The 19,786-nt window shown below is 35.0% G+C and overlaps 1 protein-coding gene across 9 annotated transcripts in view; it reads right to left on the bottom strand.

Annotated features, from left to right (window-relative positions):
* Mef2a (myocyte enhancer factor 2A) overlaps positions 1-19,786 on the bottom strand; it is a 121,615-nt gene that overhangs the window by 53,403 nt on the left and 48,426 nt on the right. For all 9 annotated transcript variants that reach the window (XM_034496438.2, XM_034496446.2, XM_076935587.1 and 6 more), the window contains 2 exons: positions 15,424-15,613; positions 3,597-3,800 (listed from right to left, as the gene is read on the bottom strand). In XM_034496438.2, coding sequence (XP_034352329.1) covers positions 3,597-3,800; positions 15,424-15,477 — 258 coding nt within the window. In that variant the 5' untranslated portion in view covers positions 15,478-15,613. The remainder of the gene's footprint in view (positions 1-3,596; positions 3,801-15,423; positions 15,614-19,786) is intronic.

Below are 19,786 nucleotides of genomic sequence, written 5' to 3' on the forward strand. Positions count from 1 at the left end.
AACTTTCTTGGGAACAGAAATATGTATGTATGTATGTATGTATGTATGTCCTTACTAGCCACTTTAAACACCATTCTAAAATCCCCAAATGAATTTAAAATGTGTAAATCTGTCAAAAAAAAAACTATAGAAAAACTTAATAAACACTTTTAACTTTAAATTAAAATATTAGGACTAGTTGTAAAACATGGACATATGAAATAAGGATGAATAATCAATATTCTATGAATTTCTAATATCTATAGTTAAATAAGACCAAAATACTCAAATACCAACTACCCTTACGTAAAATAATTGCCAGATACTTCAGATTTAAAAGCATTTCAGGTTTTCACATTAGTTGATGCTTACCCTGTACAATATTCATTGTGTACTACTCTCAGAAAGCATATCTGCCCTTACTCCACTAACTTAACACAGTCATGCATAGCGATATGCGGGTATAGCTAAGAGCACAGTGTGCTCACCCTTCTTTTCATAGTAATCTCAAAAGGGCCTGCATGTTAAGGATGCAACAGAACATAATTCATCTAAAGTAGATTATTTACAAATGTTTACACCTGTTTGTTTATTCACCTACATGAGATAGCCAAGGAATCCAAAGCCCCATTATAAACTTGTTAGAAGTTTATTTATGTAAAATCTTTAATCACAGATGTAACTTAGTGGTTTATAGAACCATAGTATTCTTATGGTTCAAATTACAAAGTTGTAAATAATAACTCCCTGCACAGCCCACAGCACAGGAGACCCCCAACGTTTTAGACATATGAGTACATGGACAATAAAAGTGGAGGCCACAACTGCAAGTGCTTGAAAGGAAACTGTAAAAAGGGAACCAAGGGCGGCAACAACGGCCACGCAGGTATTTCCAAGTTTCCTCCAGTGAGCTACTGTAAAGTTCTTTGCGTCTGGCTCATTAGAGGCTCTTTGTTATTACTGTTACCTATAAACTTAACTTTGGTCCACAATAATAATCCTTATAGATGCTCAGTATGAATGCAGCGTACTTATACACTACTAGGGAGAACACACTGCATCATCTTTTTAAGTGAAAGAAGGCCTGTTTGGATGTAAAATCCAAACCTGTAAGGCAGCCCTCCTTTCACTTACAAAGACAACTAAGACTAGCTTGGTAAGACTTTCATATACAGTGAAGGCCAGAGCTGTAGCTCAGTTGGTTAACTGATTTGCTAGCATACATGAGGCCCTGAGCTTGAGTCCCAGGAGCATAAAAACTTGGTATGGGGATATACACCAATAATTTCAGCACTCTCAATGAAGGCAGAAAAATCAATCATTATCCATTTAGTTGGAGGCCAGACTAGAATACATAAGACCTTACCTAAAAGGAGAGAAAGAATAAAGCCCACAAATAAATAAAGCCTTAAGGTTTTCCTACCACAAAAAAATCAGTAATTTTAATATAGTTATTCCTATATACTATAAAATTATAACTTACAGAGAACTATTATTAAGATTCATGTTGGCTTACATATAAGAAGGAACACTACAAATAAACATCAAAATCAAAATGGATAGGGGCTAGAGACATAACTTGAAGGGTAAGGCTACTTACTACTCTTACAGTTAGGACTTGAGTTTGGTATCTAGCAGTTACATGTTACCTTATAACCTTGGACACATGTGGTGCATATTAACTCATGCAAGCACACATATATGCACAAATTAAAAAAAAAAAACTTAAAAATTCCAATAGGTAATTGCCTGTCAAAGTTTTCACTCATACTGAACATACTGAAGCAGACTGTAACATACAAGACTGCTAAAAAGGTTTGGGATTTACTCTCTTACACTTTGACTGCTGACCACAACAGAGATGAAGACTGGGGTAGTCTGAAAATTCTGAGAGGCTTAAACCAGATTATATTCTTCACATTCTCTAAAGAAGTTAGCTTTAGGTTGTGCGAAGAACCCTCAATTTCCAGAGGTCAAGAACACACTGCTGCAATGAAAGAGTAGAGTGGTTAGGGTTAAGAGGGTGCCATCTCCCTCCAGTGAAACTAACCAGCCTACCTACTTGCTCACAATTTTATTCCTTTGCTCAGTGAAAGGTCTTGGAGCTTTTGATACGACTTATGCATTTTAAAAAGGAAAAGCTATTTGAAATATATTAGAAATGTTTTCCATTTCAAATAAATTTAGATATAAAGTCTCTGGTAAAACTAAGATGATCTACTTTACCATATTATAATACAAAATGTGCTTTTATGAGGTATAATAGGGAAAAATGTACAATATAATTTGTGCTGCAAATAAGTTCTAATATAGAACATATGTGCTAAATAACAGGAATTGCCAAATGACATAAACATAATTGTATTAAACAGTGTTCCTAAAGATAGGGTTATATCAAAAAGATTAACAAAAGCATAATAAAAAAAAAAAAAACCCTTTAAGCCCATTTCATAGGAGGTTTAAAGTAGTACTCCTTAAATGAAACTGGGTAAATTGGTCATGGCTGTAAATATGTCAAACTTTTACTTCTCATTTGAAATAATTCATTAATAACCATAAAGTATAATATAAGGAGGGTTTTTTTTCCCAGCAACAAACTAAATCACTGTCCAAAAAAAGAACCCAAAATGCAGAACGACTCAGGGAAAAACTAAATGCATTTTTCATAACTATATTATTATGTATGAAGATAAATTTGATTTGTACATATAAGTATCTTCACCTGCAGTCAACTGTTGGATGTAAAATATAAACTCACAATGCATTTATTCTCATCCATTCACTTCTGTGTCATCTTTACATGGTTTCAGTACATTCTACCCAAAAAAATGCCTAATGTACATGATTTCTTTCTAATACTTATATAGATAACTAAGTCAATAAAAGTATCTTTAAAGCAATGAAAATATTAAAAATTAAGATGAAATTAAAATAAAGGAAAACCTCTAAATATAAAGAATAATCATAAAAGTACTCAAAGGTAAGTGTGAAGTTGACTTAAAATATCATCAGAAGATGTTCAAAGGAATTGGGTGAGGTGGTTTACAACTATAATCAAACTGTTTATGAAACAGAGAAAAGAGGATGGTTCAAGACCAGCCTAAGCTGTATAGTGAATCTCTGCCAAAAAGAAAAAAAAAAAGAAAAAAAAGGAAAAGAAAAAGAAAATCAAACAGAAAACCTCTTGTTGTTTTAAACTTAGTTAGGTTGACAAAACTATGAGAGATACTAAATAGAATGTGGTCAAATAAGGCAGGACAGGATTCCCTGCCTTCACACACAGGGCGCTGTCAAAAATTTGCTTCCCTTTCATTATGTTTAATGTGATTATACATTATAGTGAAATAATTAAGATGTGTTAAAATTACAGGTATTTTTTAAAGCAAAATAAGTAATCACTGATAAAAAAAATTATGCCACTTAAACATTAGGTTTGTATGGTAGAGAGCTTAATTCATTTTGCTTGAATAGATAGAAAGTTTTACGGCTGAACTGAGACATCAAATAGCAACTGTAAATCCTTCTATGTTTCTGAACTACAAAGCAATGCTACAGTTAATGTTATTTTTTAAAGTTAAGTATTACTTATAATTCACACATTACTAAATATGTGTTACCTCAACAATATCGGAGTTCGTTCTGCTTTCATGAGGCTCGTTATACTCAGTGTACTTGAGAAGGACTTTGTCCATGTCAGTGCTAGCGTACTGAAACAGCTTATTAGAGCTGTTGAAAATGATGAGTGCTATTTCACAGTCACAGAGCACACTGAGTTCATAGGCTTTCTTCATCAATCCAAACTTTCGCTTTGTAAAAGTAACCTAGACAAAGAAAAACAGAATTTTAATTAAAAGCTTAGTTGTACTTGAAATAAAGTCTCTTTAATGAGTCTTTCTTTACACTGAGTCAGATTTAAAAGATAAAATGTTCCTAGCTTCATGCTCCACACACACCTCCTCCCTCCATTTTGCCATAGGACTACAGTCTTGGATTTATTGTGTATGTCCAAGGGCTCTAAAAAAGAGGTATTATTATTCCCTTATCCTTGACTGTGGCTATACTACAGAAGGCAAGGAAATAGCTGACTAGTGTCTCTTATATTTCAGCCTAAATTAGTACCATCAGAAACCAACTCTCCTAGATTTCTGTTCCTAAATGGTTAAGTAAAACCACTAATCAAACTTGTGTTTCTCTTCCCTGGCAAGCCTTTTTATTGTCTCCACTAAAGTTTAGTTTAAGACCAGCAAAATTATCTGATGCCATCAATCTTCTTTTACTATTTCTCTAATTAAAATCTGCTAACTAAGGCAGTTCTGAAACCAAAACATTTTTCATGGTTTTTGCTTTGTTTTGTTTTAGAGATTTATAAGTTTATTTTATTGTTATCACATTTGATATAGTTCACTTTTTATTTCGATAACTATTTGTATATTGGATTTGGAATGATACAAAATATGTAGCCAATACATTTATATGCTTTTATAATATGCTTTTTCCATAATTTATTTCTTTAATTTACTTTACATCCCAATAGCAGCCCCCTCCCTCCCTCCTGTCCTCCCAGTCCAGTCCTTAACAATATATCCCTTATTCTAAAAGTTCCTGGAAAAGAAGTTTCTTTTTTTCCTCTGCTGTAATATTTCCCCTTCTTTGCCTTCAAAACTCTAGGCTATTTTAAAGCTTCTAACTATGAAATCACACCATCTAAGGACGCTCCCTGTGTCAAGGATGAAGTGACACAATTCTTCACGAAGTGCCACCTGACTGCTTTTCCCTCAGTCCTGCTAACACAGGGGACTCCAACCTCCCCCAAATGTTCATCACCCAGTGTCACATCATCAGTGCTACTACCATCAATGATCACAGCACCTAAAAGTCTCAATTTCACAAAGTTTACTCTGATGGCTTCCCGTCTAGCTCCTGCAGACATTCTTCACCTTATCAAGCCCTCAGAGATCTAGTCACCTTACCAGTTTGTTAATGTAGGTCAAGTAACACTCATCCAAACTGCTCAGGACTAAAACATGTTTCACATTTGAGGTTTTTTTTTTTTTTTTTTTTTTTTTTTTTTTTTTTTTGTATTTCTGAAATTGTGCATGCTAACAATGAGTCATCCTAAAGACATTTAGTAAGTTTCAGGATGCTAGGACCTCAGTCTAGACACATCATTCATATATACCCCATGTGTACAACTAATATGTAACTTCCCACATTATTTTTAGTGTACATACATTTTTGAGAACACCCTCTAAGATGAGTTGTATTGAGATTTTTCCATTGTGGTACTGTGTCAGAACCCAAAAATTTCAGATTTTGGAGACATTTGGAATTCAGATTAGAAATGCATAACTATCTCTTCTCACATTTTTACTCTTTAGGGTTGATGGTCTTTTATTTTATTTATTTATTTTTTTTTGTGAGAGTGGGAGCCAGATGCAGCCTCTTTACTCTCTCTGCTCTGTGACCAAATATATTCATTTTTAAAAATTTTATATGTATTGGTATCTTGCTGGCATGTATGTCTATATGAGGGATATCTGTGTGAGGGTGCCAGATCTTGGAGTTTTGGACAGTGTGATTCCTGCCATATGAGTGCTGGGAATTGAACCAGGGACCTCTTAAACACTGAGCCATCTCTCCAGCCTGGTCTTTCTATAAAAGAAAAAGCGTCTCATTCCTTCAAACACACATGCATCCTTTCCTCTTCTCTCATTAATATACTTGCCTGACTTAGTGCCAGTAAGAATTTACTGTCCAAACATATACCCAATTATCACAATTACACACACACAAATCTAGTGTCTCTGAATTGATACATAACTCTCACAAGCAACAATGCTTAATACTCCTAACTTCACGTTTGTTATAATTATCTTTTTGTCTCCTACTGCTTCATTTTCCTCAAAAAACTACTTCACACTGGATAAAAAACAAAACAAAACAAAACAAAACAAAAACCCTACCTCAGCATTCTATCCCAAAGTTTTAGTTGCTTCATCCACATTTTTTAATGTTTCCTTCTCTGCCCTTACTAATGTCTAACCCTACTCATTCTTGCATTCTTCTCTCTTTTGTATTGTGTGTTGAAGACCGTTCTGCCCCACGTTGGGTAACAAAGTGTTGTGAGCCGCACTAGCCCACGTTTGGGGGCCAAAATATGGGGGACCGCTCTGTCAATGTTGGAACCTGCACTGCCAAAAGCCTTGGGGGCTAAACTGTTAGAGCCCGCACTGCCCCAGGCTGCTCCGGGTTAGGGTTCAGCAAGAGAGAGAGGGAGGACAGACTCGAGGAATGGAGACCAGACAGAGTGTGGTTCAATCACCTTTATTCTTGTCTCTTCCTAGTCCAAGTCCCAAGTCTTGAGTTCTTAGTCCCTAGTGCCTCCAAGTTCCAAGTTCCAAGTTCTACTCTCGAGTCTCATCCAAGTACAAGTGTCTAATCCCTAGTTGCCTGTCTCGAGTCTCAAGTGCTACTACTTTCTTCTGTCTGCCTCACTTATATGTCTCACTTCTAAACCACGCCTTTAAGTCATGCCTTTAAGTCATGCCCTTAGGTCTTATCTCTAAATCATACCTTTAAGTCTCACACACCCAAGAAAAAATCCTGGGTATCTAAAACAAGATGTTATCAGAGTGTGCTCAGCTGTTGTAGGCCATTGTAAACAAGTCTCTTGTCAGGGTATATGGCTCAAGATGGCTGCAAGGATGATAACCACCTTCTGTCAGCTCCCCACAGTTGTGATTCTAATCTGCTCCACTAGATCAAATACTATAATCCAGTGAATGTACTCTGAGATCTCTTCCAACTCTAACTTATCACTCTAGTCCTAACTCTCTCTACTTTAAAATAAAACACCAGAAAGAAATCTCTATAGTTGAATTCAGTTTCACAGTTCATATTCTCTTCTTAAACAAAAGAATAAGACCCCACAGTCCCCAAATTCCACCAAAACTGCTCTTCTTAATGCTGTTATAAGTAATCTCAAATTTGTATCATTAAAGTCAATAATCATTGGTTATCTTATTTTCTACCACAACAATGTTGGACAAAATTGACCATGCTCTTTAAACACTTTTATCCCAGATGTTTATGAACTAAACTCATTGCTTCCTCTCAGCCTTTACCTACCTCCTCTTCAGACTTCAAGTTTTTAGGTGCCTATAGGCTTTCAACTAGGGCTCCCTTCCCTTTTATCCTCACACATTTTGCCTAGTGGTTATATTATGATTTTAAAAGAAAAAAAAAAGCTCTTTTCAGCCTTATCTGGTTCAGGAAATGTGTTGTTATCTATTCAAACAATAAATGCAAAACCAATTTTAAGTTATGCTAACTGCTATTTAATACTCTACACCATCAGCAAACTGTTGACTTTACCTCTGACACAGACTTGGTATCTTCCCTTGTCTATGTATATCATTACACTTCTCATCTATGTTGTTCGTGTAATCATTACTGCCTTTCCCAACTCAGCCTGAACACCTCAGTAGCTGCCAAGTAACAGCCAAAGCGAAATGATCAACCTGTTTAAGTGAGAGCTTGGTGTTTCTTACTGCAATGTAAATAACATCAAAGTCACCAAGTATGCAGTAAACAATCTATTCTCCAGCTCCTTATTTGACTTTATGGCATGCATCCATCTCCCTTATACCATTGAATGACATTAGCATGACTTTGCACATACATGTAGATACATGTGTTCCTTAAACAACAACTACTTTTCAATTTAGAAACTTCATTATGTTCTCTATCTGAGGAATATATATTAAAGAACATCTCCAGAGTGGCTGCTTCCTTTACCTTAAAATAATTATATAATACACATTTCACCTGCTGCTCACATGGCAGTTTTCCTCTTATGCCATATACATTTGTTTGTATAAACATACAAGGAATTTTGCTATCTTATAAAACTATGATGAAGGTGTATTTCATACTATGATTAATTACTCATTTTAATCTTTGTTAATGATAGACATAAATAATAATCTCTTCAGTGTGTATTTAATGTACCAATTTGTAACAACTTGGCAGTCTCTTTTATCTGTTTTCATTTGGGATTTCCTTTCTCTATAAAGTTATTTATATTTTATAATTTTCCTATTATATAATTTATCCTTTACCTATCTAAAATATTCTTATTCAGATAAACTTATTGCTTTACCAAATGCTTTTAATTTTTTCATTTATGTAAAAATTCATCCTTAACTTATTGTACTATTGTCATTAAAAAATTATTTGCTGTTGATTCTTTTTCAACTGAATTTTACAATATAGCTGGAACTCACTTTGTAGATAAGGCTATCCTCCAACTCAGAGACCAGCCTGCTTCTACCTAGCAAGTACAAGGATTAAAGGAATATACTATCATGCCTAGCCCAATTTTTAGTTTTTATTAGACTTACGAATACAGACTTTTGAACCCTGGTATAACATTTATTAAATACACTGTTTCACACATAGTAAAAAACATCGTATGTGGTATTGAAATAGTTTTCACTGCCCTAAAACAACTCAATGATAGTCAATTATTTGGATCTACTACAGTTTATTTCTCCATTCTCATATTGAATTTTACAGAAATTAGAAGCTTCTGCTCTATAAAAGACCCTGTAAGAAAATAAAAAGAAAAACCAAAGATACCTTTGGTTAACAATACCTCACACAGTACATTATCCAACATATGCAAAACACTAAAACTCAATAATAAGAAAATTAAAAATCTAATTTTCAAAGATGTACAAAAGATATAAATAGGTAACTTACCACACAAAGAAGATACACAGAAAATTAGTATATAAGAGAGACAGGCGAGCATATAGGTGAATTACCATTATACACATATATTTTTATGCAGTTTTGTTCAAAAACTGTTTTAGGTTCAAAAAATGCCACATACTTTTCTCCCTAGAGACTCTTTAACTGTGGGTCTAGACTAGACTAATGAAGCACTGCATTAGCTACTAAAGAACCAGGATTCCTTCTGTGATGGAAAGCCACTGTAGACACTTCAGTTGTTTCTCACAGGCATACAATTACTACAATGTACTTCTAAATTAGAGCTGTAATATGCATGTGCAAAGAGCAACAATAAAGAAAATGCAATTGGTTTCACTTACTCTGTAAAGTGAAAAATTTAAGACAGTAGAGTAGCTTAATAATTGTCATTAAGCTAAGGTGTCAGCTTTCCTTTCTTTTGGTAATGCATTTAAATATTTTTCTCTTAATTTCACAGATCTTAATATTCTCAAAGTTATTTTATAGTCTTATGTTTCTCAAGTACAGAATGTATAATCTATGATCATTTAAATATCTCATTGGCCAATGAACTTATACATAACTAAATAAAATAAGTAGCTAATACAATGTACCATTTGAAAGACTGAATATGTAAATTGTGCCATATATCCAAACCACTTTTTATGTAAGATCTGTCAATATCTATCTTAAAAGCTATTTTAGTTTTTAAAAATACTTTGGTCTTCTTCTAAATATGAAACACAGAAGTTTTTTATTAAAAAATCTCGAACATCTTGGGCCCACAAGCAAAACAGACGATTCCTAAAAGTTGTCTCCTGAATTCTATGTGTGCACTATCCTGCACATGCCAGCATTTTCACACACAGAAACATAAACACACATACTAATGAATAACTCATAAAAATACGTATTTAAATTTTTTCAACATGTTGGTATATTTGTTTACAGATACATTTAAGGAACAAGAAAACAGAACACAGTGGGAGAACAAGGACACAGAATTAAGGAGACTGACCACAGCTTAACAATACAGATACCACACAGACAACTAAAGTTCAGACCACAGAGAACCTCTAAGAAAATAGCAAACAAAAAAGATCAACAATCCAGCAGACAACTGGCAAACCACACACACAGAAAAAGGTTGCTTTTCACCTTGTCAAAACAGAACAAAAGTATCATAAAGCTGAACCAGCAACTCTCTGAACGATACCTATCACAGAAATGTTACTTGCCCACCTTAAAGGAAGTATGTTCACAAGTACATACAACAGCCATCTGAACAGTAAGAACTGGACAGCACACATGTAGACTTTGCTATGAGCATGATAAACAAGCAGCTGAACTAAAGGAATTGAGTCAGATCATAAAAGCCCCAGCACTAAGCAAAAGTCAGGATAAACTACCATGCCATCATGTGAGAAAGCCATTCGGATACAACGCTAAAACTATATGCTTTCAATGAATGCATGTTAAGGAAAACAAAGTGAATGAGTGATTGATTACTTTTGTAAGAAGAAGATGAACAGGTCTACAGAAAAATTACAGACTAAATATCTCATTTTCTTTTACAAATAAAAGTATCTGTAACAAATATGTCAGGACTGACATTACTTCCAAATAATGAACACACAATCTTTGTGCTAGTATTCTCTATATTCAACCTTTGAAAAAAGGAATTTTAGTGTTTTTCTTCCTAAGTCTATGAAGGTATCTGCATCTCAGTAAGAGAAATACATATCAAGTATTAGAGACAGCAGGTTATCTCAAGCTAGGTTACTGGCTAATATTCATATGAAAAAGAACTATACTTTTATAAATAGTACTTAGCAACAAAACTGCAGCAAACATAAATTGGGGGGTTAGTGAGATGTTAGTAAAGACACTTTCCACACAAATCTAAGAACCTGAGTTCAATCCCTACAACCCTCGTAAGGTAGAAGAAGAGAAACAAACTACTCTACAAAGTTTTCCCCGGGCCTCCACAGTGTGCTGTACCTCACATGTACCAACACAAACAAATTATATACTCTCAAAGTAATAATAATAAATAATATGTTAAAAAAGAAAATTTGGGGAACTATGTTTTTAAAATCAAATATCTAGAAATAAGTAAAACATGTCTAAGATCCACATACTCAAATGCATAATACCCTGTAGGTAGAACTAATAAAAACCAAATGAAGAGTAAGAATGTGCCGGGCAGTGGTGGCGCACGCCTTTAATCCCAGCACTTGGGAGGCAGAGGCAGGTGGATTTCTGAGTTCGAGGCCAGCCTGGTCTACAGAGTGAGTCCAGAACAGCCAGGACTTCACAGAGAAACCCTGTCTCAGAAAAAAAAAAAAGTAAGAATGTTCACAGGTGATAAGACCTAATATTATAAAGTCTTCTATGTCCTTAAATGGATGCACATATTTAGTGGGGAAAAGCCCTGAGTCCAGGAAAATTCCTGATTGGTTGCCTTTATGCAAACATTGACTTGATAGTTTCATTTGGAAATAAAAAGGGAAAGACAGCCAGCTTATTCTGCAGAAATACAATGGCAGCCAACTATGCTACCAGATAGCAAATTATAGTAACTGCAACAGTGTAGAACTGAGCAAGGATATACAACTAAGCAAATGCAACAAAATACAGGATCCAGAAATAGACCCACAAATACATTTTATTTGACTCAAACTCAGGCAGGAGAGGAATGCAATGAATTATATAGGGTCACTGAAAACCCAACGGGCAAAATAATAATATTCCTACACTTTAACTCAAACATAAATTCCAAATGGATAACAGAACCAAAACAAGAAAAATGAAACAGAAACACTTCTTCACCAAGTACACACCAGGGGTGAGATATCAGAAGACACTGTCTAGACAGACAATTCAGCTGAATCAACCCTGGTGATTACATGGCATGACATGTAATAGCCAGACTGTCCTTATATTTTAAACAAATTTTCTTTACTGCCTTTGGCAAATGAAAGTTCTCAAATAAGACATAAACAGCATCAGCAATAACGAAAAGGACAAAAAGGTAAACTAGCAGAACCTAAAATGCTATCTCATGCTCATAGTCTTAGCAACTGAGGAGACTAAAGTAGAAGGGTCACTTAAACCCACAAATGAGACCAGCCTGGGCACCTTAGTAAGACTCCCCTTTAATCTATTAAAAAAAAAAAAAGTGTATGAGGGCATAATTGCTATTCTTTGTTGTCAACGTGACTGCACTTGGCATTACCCAAAAGTCAAGCTGATGGGTATACCTGTGATAGAATTTTCTTCATTGAGTCGATGCACGCAATTCTATCAGTTCTGTTTCTCTAGAGAATCCTAACTAATACAGGAAGTATATAATACTGACTTCTGGACACAACAAGGTTACTGGACTCTTGAACAAACAGCAGCTATGATTACCTGCACAAGAATAAGCCTGTTAACACCTTGTCATAGAGGGGAGAAGGGCTTCCTGCTCCCTAATGACATATAAACAGTTAGCATAGTTAATGCATTACTGGTGAGGGAATAAAAGACATTTTCTTTCAGTAAGATATAAACAAGCTCTCATCCATGCTCAGGTGCACAACCCACAACCCTAATGAACTCATTGGTACACACACACACACACACACACACACACACACAATCTTTTGATAATATAAAAACATGAAAAGAAAAAAAAAACAATCAGATATGACTGAAACTTCAGATTAAAATTAGTTACTATCTCCTGTCTACTAGTCTACTACAGTGGATTTAATGGAAAGGGTAATCCCAAGTACTAGTACAGATTTGAAGTAGCTAGCATCACACTGCTACCTAAATATAAATTACACACAAACACTTTAGAAAACTCTTGTCAAATCCAGGTAACTACAGAGGTTAAGTACTTAGGTAAGGGACCAGGGCAGAGGAGGGGACCTCTCAAGGAGGGAGGAAAAGAAGATAGTGTCAAGAAGAGATCAAAAGGATACTAGGAGGATTGGGAGCATGAGAGGGGTAAAGGAGGAAATGTGGGAAGGACAACTCACACTAAAGGCCCTTTGAAAAACCATATAGAACCTACTACTGTAAAAGATAAAATATATACATAAATGAAAGGACTTTAAATGGAGTCACCATATAATGGGAGAAACAGTATCACAACTAAATGTCTTCTGCCACTAAGTAAAACCTCTAATTCCAGGGATAGGCTACATCTTGTTGAGTTGTTGGCCAAAATGATCCTCTGGTCCTACTCTTCAAACACCATAGGCTATTGCCAAGGTTATTGGTGGCTCTCTACAACCTGATAGTAAGGCATATTGATGAGGACATTTACTTATATCACTGAACATGGAGAAATTAAACCGGTTCCTAACTAGAAGCTTTACCTCTACCAACTAGCATGCATGGTGTTAGAAGGTACTCTGCATGCTAACACAGTGAAAAGTAATCATTCGTATCACCCAGATACAAATCCTGCAACATACAACATATAAAATATACTGGTGCACAGTGGCACAGATGTTATAGAAGTACTCAACCACTTTCTAATTGGATTTAAGGCTCGTTCCGTGAGATAGAACCCATAGCTTTACACTGCTATAGTGCCCAAGAACCTGTCTAGATAGATGATGGGCCTAAGGGAAAATACACTATCATTCTGCTAAAGGAACATAGCAATGACTCCCAATGACATTCTTTTTTCCACAGATCAGTGCCCCCTTCAACCTTTATCAGAGAAGCATCTTGGCATTAGCTAGGAATTAACACAAAGACCCACAACTGGACTATGCAGAGAATGAGAGGCTTTGGATCATTCTGTCCTAAATGAGATGTCTTCATCAAACCCCTCTCCTCAAGGTTTGGAAAGCTATAGAGAGGAAGAGATGCAAAGATTATAAAAACTAGAGTGCTAATTCCAAGAAAACAGTTTCTTCCAACTACAACAGGACTTATACAAACATGAATTCACAGAGAATTTGGCAACACATATAAGATGTACGTGTTCAAGCCAGGCAAGGCCCCAGCACTGAGAAGAGAAAGAAAACGCAAAGTATTCCTATCCCACAAACTATTTGAAAACTAATTTCTGGGAAAGAGAAAATCAGTTTTTTCCATCAGAGCTATCATTGGGTATTATCAACTACACTCCTAGGGAGACCCCATATTCAGAAACACCTGGCCAATATAAACTGAATAAAATGAACTCCATGTTTTCATGTGTGCTGAGATTGAAGTGCTTTTATTTTGTTAGTTTTGTCTTACTGGTTTGTTTTTAGGTGTGTGTTTGTTCAAATTTGTTTGTTTGTTTGTTTGTTTGTTTGTTTAGGAAGCTCTTGTGTACCATCACAACAGCTGATCAGACAAAACCCCTTTAAGGTAATTACTGTACTAGATATACAACCAAGTATTCATGTGCACAAAATAAGAATGAAGTGAACTCTTCATGATAGTATGAAAGTTATTTACTTGTATTATGTATGTAAAATATTGGCTAGAATGTTAAAAATACCTTTTCCTCCTCAACTGAGATGCCTTTTTCTCATACATAAAAACAGTTTCAGAGTTTACAACATAAGCCAATAAGAAAATAGAATTTGCTATATTACACTTTCTCTAGAAGCAACAGATCAAGAATGCATTTATTCTACAAAACAATGGATTCTTTATTTTCATCTCAATTCTATAGGTATTTCAACCACTTCAAGCAGGACTGGCCTGGGCTATGGTGATGACTCCCACTAGCACCCACTTCTCTCCCCCTTTACCCCCACCACTCACTGAACTGTGTCTACAATTCTATCTGCATTCAGGTAAACTTCTACACTGACCTTATGAAAGCACATTTTCAGTGCTGTGCATATCCTACTGAGCTTACAGAAGCTGTTCTCCAAACCTCTGACAAACTTCCCAGGGATAACATCTCTGCCTACTGAACATGCTTTGAATATGATGAATGAGAAGCTTATTATTACAGTCTCTGAAATCCTTTTTTCTTTTCTCTAAATCAAAAAGTCAGTCAACTTTTCTTAAAACTATAGACATCAAAGATTTAGAGCCTATGGGTCAGAGAATTTTATGCTAACTACTCAACAGGCATGATGGTGCTAATAACACTTGGAAAAACATGCAGCTAGTTTTGGAAACTGTCAATCAGTTTTAAATACAACAATTGGACTCTTCATGAATCAGAATCATACTGAAATTATCCTGAATTTCAAAAAATTCACTGACTCTGGTCCTGCAAAGGTATCCATTAAAGCAGACATAATATATATGTGCTTAAGAAATATGTGAGATAATATGGCTTCAAAACTATGTTCATTTCTTCTCAATTAACCAGAAAATGTAAGTGACTAGAAAGCATTCACTGGTAATTGCAAATCTGCACAGTCCTTAGTATGATAAGAGATGATATTCTAACAACAATTGAGTTATGGACCAGAGAATAAGCACTGTCTGCAAACTACACAAGTAAACACAGAAGGATCGCAGTGACGTGACTTTTCTACTGCACATATGAAAAACATACTTGAAGGTTTCTTTAAAGCATATGGCACAAAGGGACAATTTTATACCTAACACTTTTCATTTATTCTGGAACTTTAAACACTTAAGAATTAAAATTAAATTTAAGAGAGATTTAACCATTTTATACTATGTTTTAAAAATATGATGACAAATTAAATAAATTAAAATTTGATTTACCTGTCGGTTCCTCTCATCCATTATGCGCGTGATCTGTATTTTCTTTCGCCCCATTTTCAGTCACCTTTTCTTCCTTATATTCCAAATGATTAACTCAGAAGCTAATTTCTTCAATATCCTAATGCATCGTACACAGCTCCTATTATTTAACCTTCTAGTCCAAGGCTGCCGCTGAAACTGTCTTAAAAATCTAAAAAAAAAAAAAAAAAAAAACAACCACATATTAGAAGATTTAAATTCTGTACAACTTGTAAATCATTAAATGCTATACAATTTTCAAATCTGCTTTTGTGCTAACAGAGTAAACATTCTTAGGCTGTAAATTCTATCTACAGAAATAGAGTGAACAGGTTGAAGTCATAATGACTTTACCCTCTAAAAGTTCTCCTGGATCCACTGGTGCCTTTATCTCTAAGCAAAGGCAGGTGGTGTTTGAGATTTTTACAATGTACATCATCATCATCATCATGATACAATAACAACAGCCAATGTTGCTAAGATTTTTCTATATGCCAGGCATTTTTCTAAGTATAGAAAAATCTTCATTCATTCTTATCTAGAATCTCATTAGACTTTTTAATCTCTATTTATAAATATGAGGACTAGGAATATAGAGACACAGAAGGAATTAAGTAATGTGCCAAGGTCACCCAGTAAAGGGACAAACATTGGGATTAAGATTTCTGTTGTATGTTGTCAGCACTATACAATATTCTTTATGGCTCCTGATGACCTTAATGCAAAAGATAACAAATATGAATAGCCCAATTTGCCTATAAATTCTTCTAAATCAATTTACTCTACAAAATTAATTTAATACTCTATTAAATTTTTAATACTATTCATCAATCCACAAAGATACTACTATATAAACTTTACATTATTATACATTTAAGTGAATACTATTTCTCTGGCCATTAAATGAGTACCTCCTCATCTGTTAAGATTCAGTAGAAATACCACCTTTTTGATAAAATCAAGGCCAATTCAACTTGGTAAAAGAAACTAAGCTACTGGTGATTGAATATGAGTGTGTAAATTCTTGAGACCAAATCTTTGATATTACATATACATGGCTATAAAACTTCAACTTTATCATGCAGATTCAGGGCCATATAAAATGTGAGTCTGCCTGAAGGCAATGGGTTTTTCAGTTCCTAGCATTAGTGCATCCCTGCTTACTAATCCCATGTTCATCATTTTACTTTTTAACTTACACAATTATAACACCTGCTACAATGACAACTTACTAACTCACTCTGTAGACCAAGCTGGCCTCAAACTCACAGAGATCCACTTGCCTCTGCTTCCGTAATACTAGAATTAAAAGCTTGTGCCTCCACCACCACCAGCAGGTTAGCTTTTACTAATGTCATTTTGCCAGAAACATTAGAGACACATTCTCTTTTACTACCCAAGATAGGGACTTTAAAATGTCTACATGAGAGTCCAATATTCTACCTAATGCATTCATGATGTGTTTTCTCACACAGTATTACTACTGTATTGATTTTTACTTCTATACAAATAGGCTTTTTGCAAACTAAATCAGAAATAGAAGTTTAACTATACAAAAAGCCAACCTCCCAAGGCCTGTCTGAAACAAGTTGCAGTAAGTTGATTTTAGCAGAGCATTCTCAGCAACTCATGCAACAAGCAGTTCACAATGAGGTACACAACAAGACCAACAACTTCACTGACACACAGAACACAGTACTACCTCTGACTGCAGAAAATAATATCTTTATAATTACATAGTTACATATAAAATACTTGCCAAAAGTTATTACATGCTAGATCATAAAGTATCAACAAATTTCAAAGGATAGACATGTTCTGATACCACAGAAATTAACAAAATTTTAACTTCAAAATGTGTGTGTATATACACTAAAGATCAAACATCTAACAGATCCATACTTTAAAGAATGAGAACTATAAAAGATTTTTCATAACATGCTACCTTCACAACAAAATGTATAACAAACCAGGCACGAAACTTCCAGTTAATGCCATATTCAATGATGAAGACTAAAAGCTTTTTCTGTAATATTAGAAATACGAGAAGGCACATTCCCTACCATTTCTATTCTGCATCAGAGTGGAAGTTCTAAATAGCAATTTAGAAAACAGGAAAACAAAACAAAAACCAGAATTTCCAAACTGGAAAAGGGGAAGTGAATTATCTGTGTTCACAGACAACATGCATTATAAGTAGAAACACTTATTCCTTAAAAAAAGAGTTACTATAATAAATTCAAAGTATCAGGATATAATACCAACACAACAAAATCTGCTGCATTGGCACATTAATTAAGGAAATAAAAGATTAATACACTAAAAATTTTAAAACACTAGTTACAAGTATTAACTCATTGACTGTAAAATTTTATGTATTAAGATGTCACTACTACCCAAAGCAAACTACAAATATAGTGCAATTCTATCAAAATCCTTATTTTTGTAGCATTTGAAAAAGTCATTCTGAAATTTATATTGAATCTCAAAAGAAACCACAGAAAATAGTCTTGAAAAAGGATGAAACTGAAAAACTCACTTTCTATTATTTAAAAATTTACTAAAGTCACAAATTGAAATAACATTGCATAAACATGGAGAAAGACATGAAGACTGATGCAACAGGATAGAGGGCCCAGAAATAAACATAGGTGGAAAATTTGTAATAAAAGTGCCAAGACCATTCAACATCAAAGGGAGTTCTTTCAAACAAACGGTGGAGAAACTAGACACCCACAAGAATGCAGTTGATGCCTACCACATGCCACATACAAACACCAACTCAAAAGGAATCTGAAACTGAGATCTAAACCCAACTGTAAAACTCCTGAGACAAAAACAGAAAAAGCTTCAAGAAATTGGATCTAACAGTGATTTCTTAGCCACAACACAAAACCACAATAGACTATAAAACAACAAACTAGCTTTCACTGAAATTAAAAACGTGAAGACTAGAAAAACTGCTCAATGAGTAAAGTACTTGCCACATAACCACAAGAACCAGAGTTTATATCCTCAAAACCTACCCAAAGCCAGGTAGACCTATCAGGTGTCTAGAGTCAGTGCCCAGGAGATGCTCTGGATTCAGCAATAGATCCTGCCTCAATATAGAAAAAGAATAACCAAAGAAGACACTAGATGTCAAACAATCTCAGACCTTCAGGCAAAGTACATATGTGCACTCACACAAATATGAACACACATCCATGTTTGTATACCATATGCATATACATATATATGGAATAAATAAATACGTTTCAATGACACCATTAGCAGAATAAAAGAGCAGCCCAAATAAAGGAAGACAATACCTATATATATGACAAGAAAATAATATGCAAAATATATGAAGATTTTCTCAAACCCAACAGCAAAATGATCAAACTTAAAAATAGGCAAAAGATAAGACAGGCAAGATATCTCAGTAGATAAAGACATTTGCCACCAAGCCTGATGACCTAAATTCAATCCCTGAAACTCAAATGGTAAAAGGAGGAAATCAACTATAGGCAAAGGAAAAACAAGAATGGTGGCTCATACATGAAATTCTGCAGCTCTTGGGAGGCTAAGGCAGAAAGAAGACTGCAAGTTGAAGAACAGACAGTTCTGGATTCCAGGCTAACTTCGGTTATAGAAAGAGATTCTGTCTTGGGAGTGAGTTGGGGGAGGGAGCATGGAAGTATATTTCTTCAAAGACGAAAAAGAGGATGTGGAAAAAGAGGAACACCCCTCCATCGCTGATGGGAGTGCAAACTGGTACAACCACTCTGGAAATCAATCTGGAGATTCCTCAAAAAATTGGAAATAAATGTATCTGAAGACCCAGCTATACCACTCTTGGGCATATACCCAAATGATACCCCACCATGCCACAGGGGCATATATTCCATGATGTTCATAGCAGCCTTATTTATAATAGCCAGAAGCTGGAAACAACACAGATGTCCCACAATGGAAGAATGGATACAGAAAATTTGGTTCATCTACACAATGGAATACTACTCAGCTATTAAGAATGAGGCCATCATGAGTTTTGCAGGCAAATAGGTGGAACTAGAAAATATCATCCTGAGTGAGGTAACTCAGATCCAAAAGGGCATGCATGGTATATACTCACTAATAAGTGGGTATTAGCAAAAAAAAAAAAAAAAAAAAAAGTATGGAATACCTAGGATACAATCTACAGAACTCAAGAAAGTTAACAAGCAGAAGGACCGAAGTGAGGACGCCTCAATCTCACCTAGGGGGGAGAAAAAAATAATTGTAGGAGGCAGAGGGAGGGAGGAACCTGGGTGGGAGAGGAGATGGGGTGGGAAAAGGGGAACACGATCAGGTATGAGGTGCA

The sequence above is a fragment of the Arvicanthis niloticus genome, chromosome 1, assembly GCF_011762505.2.
Source record: "Arvicanthis niloticus isolate mArvNil1 chromosome 1, mArvNil1.pat.X, whole genome shotgun sequence".
NCBI classification, from domain to species: Eukaryota; Metazoa; Chordata; class Mammalia; order Rodentia; family Muridae; genus Arvicanthis; species Arvicanthis niloticus.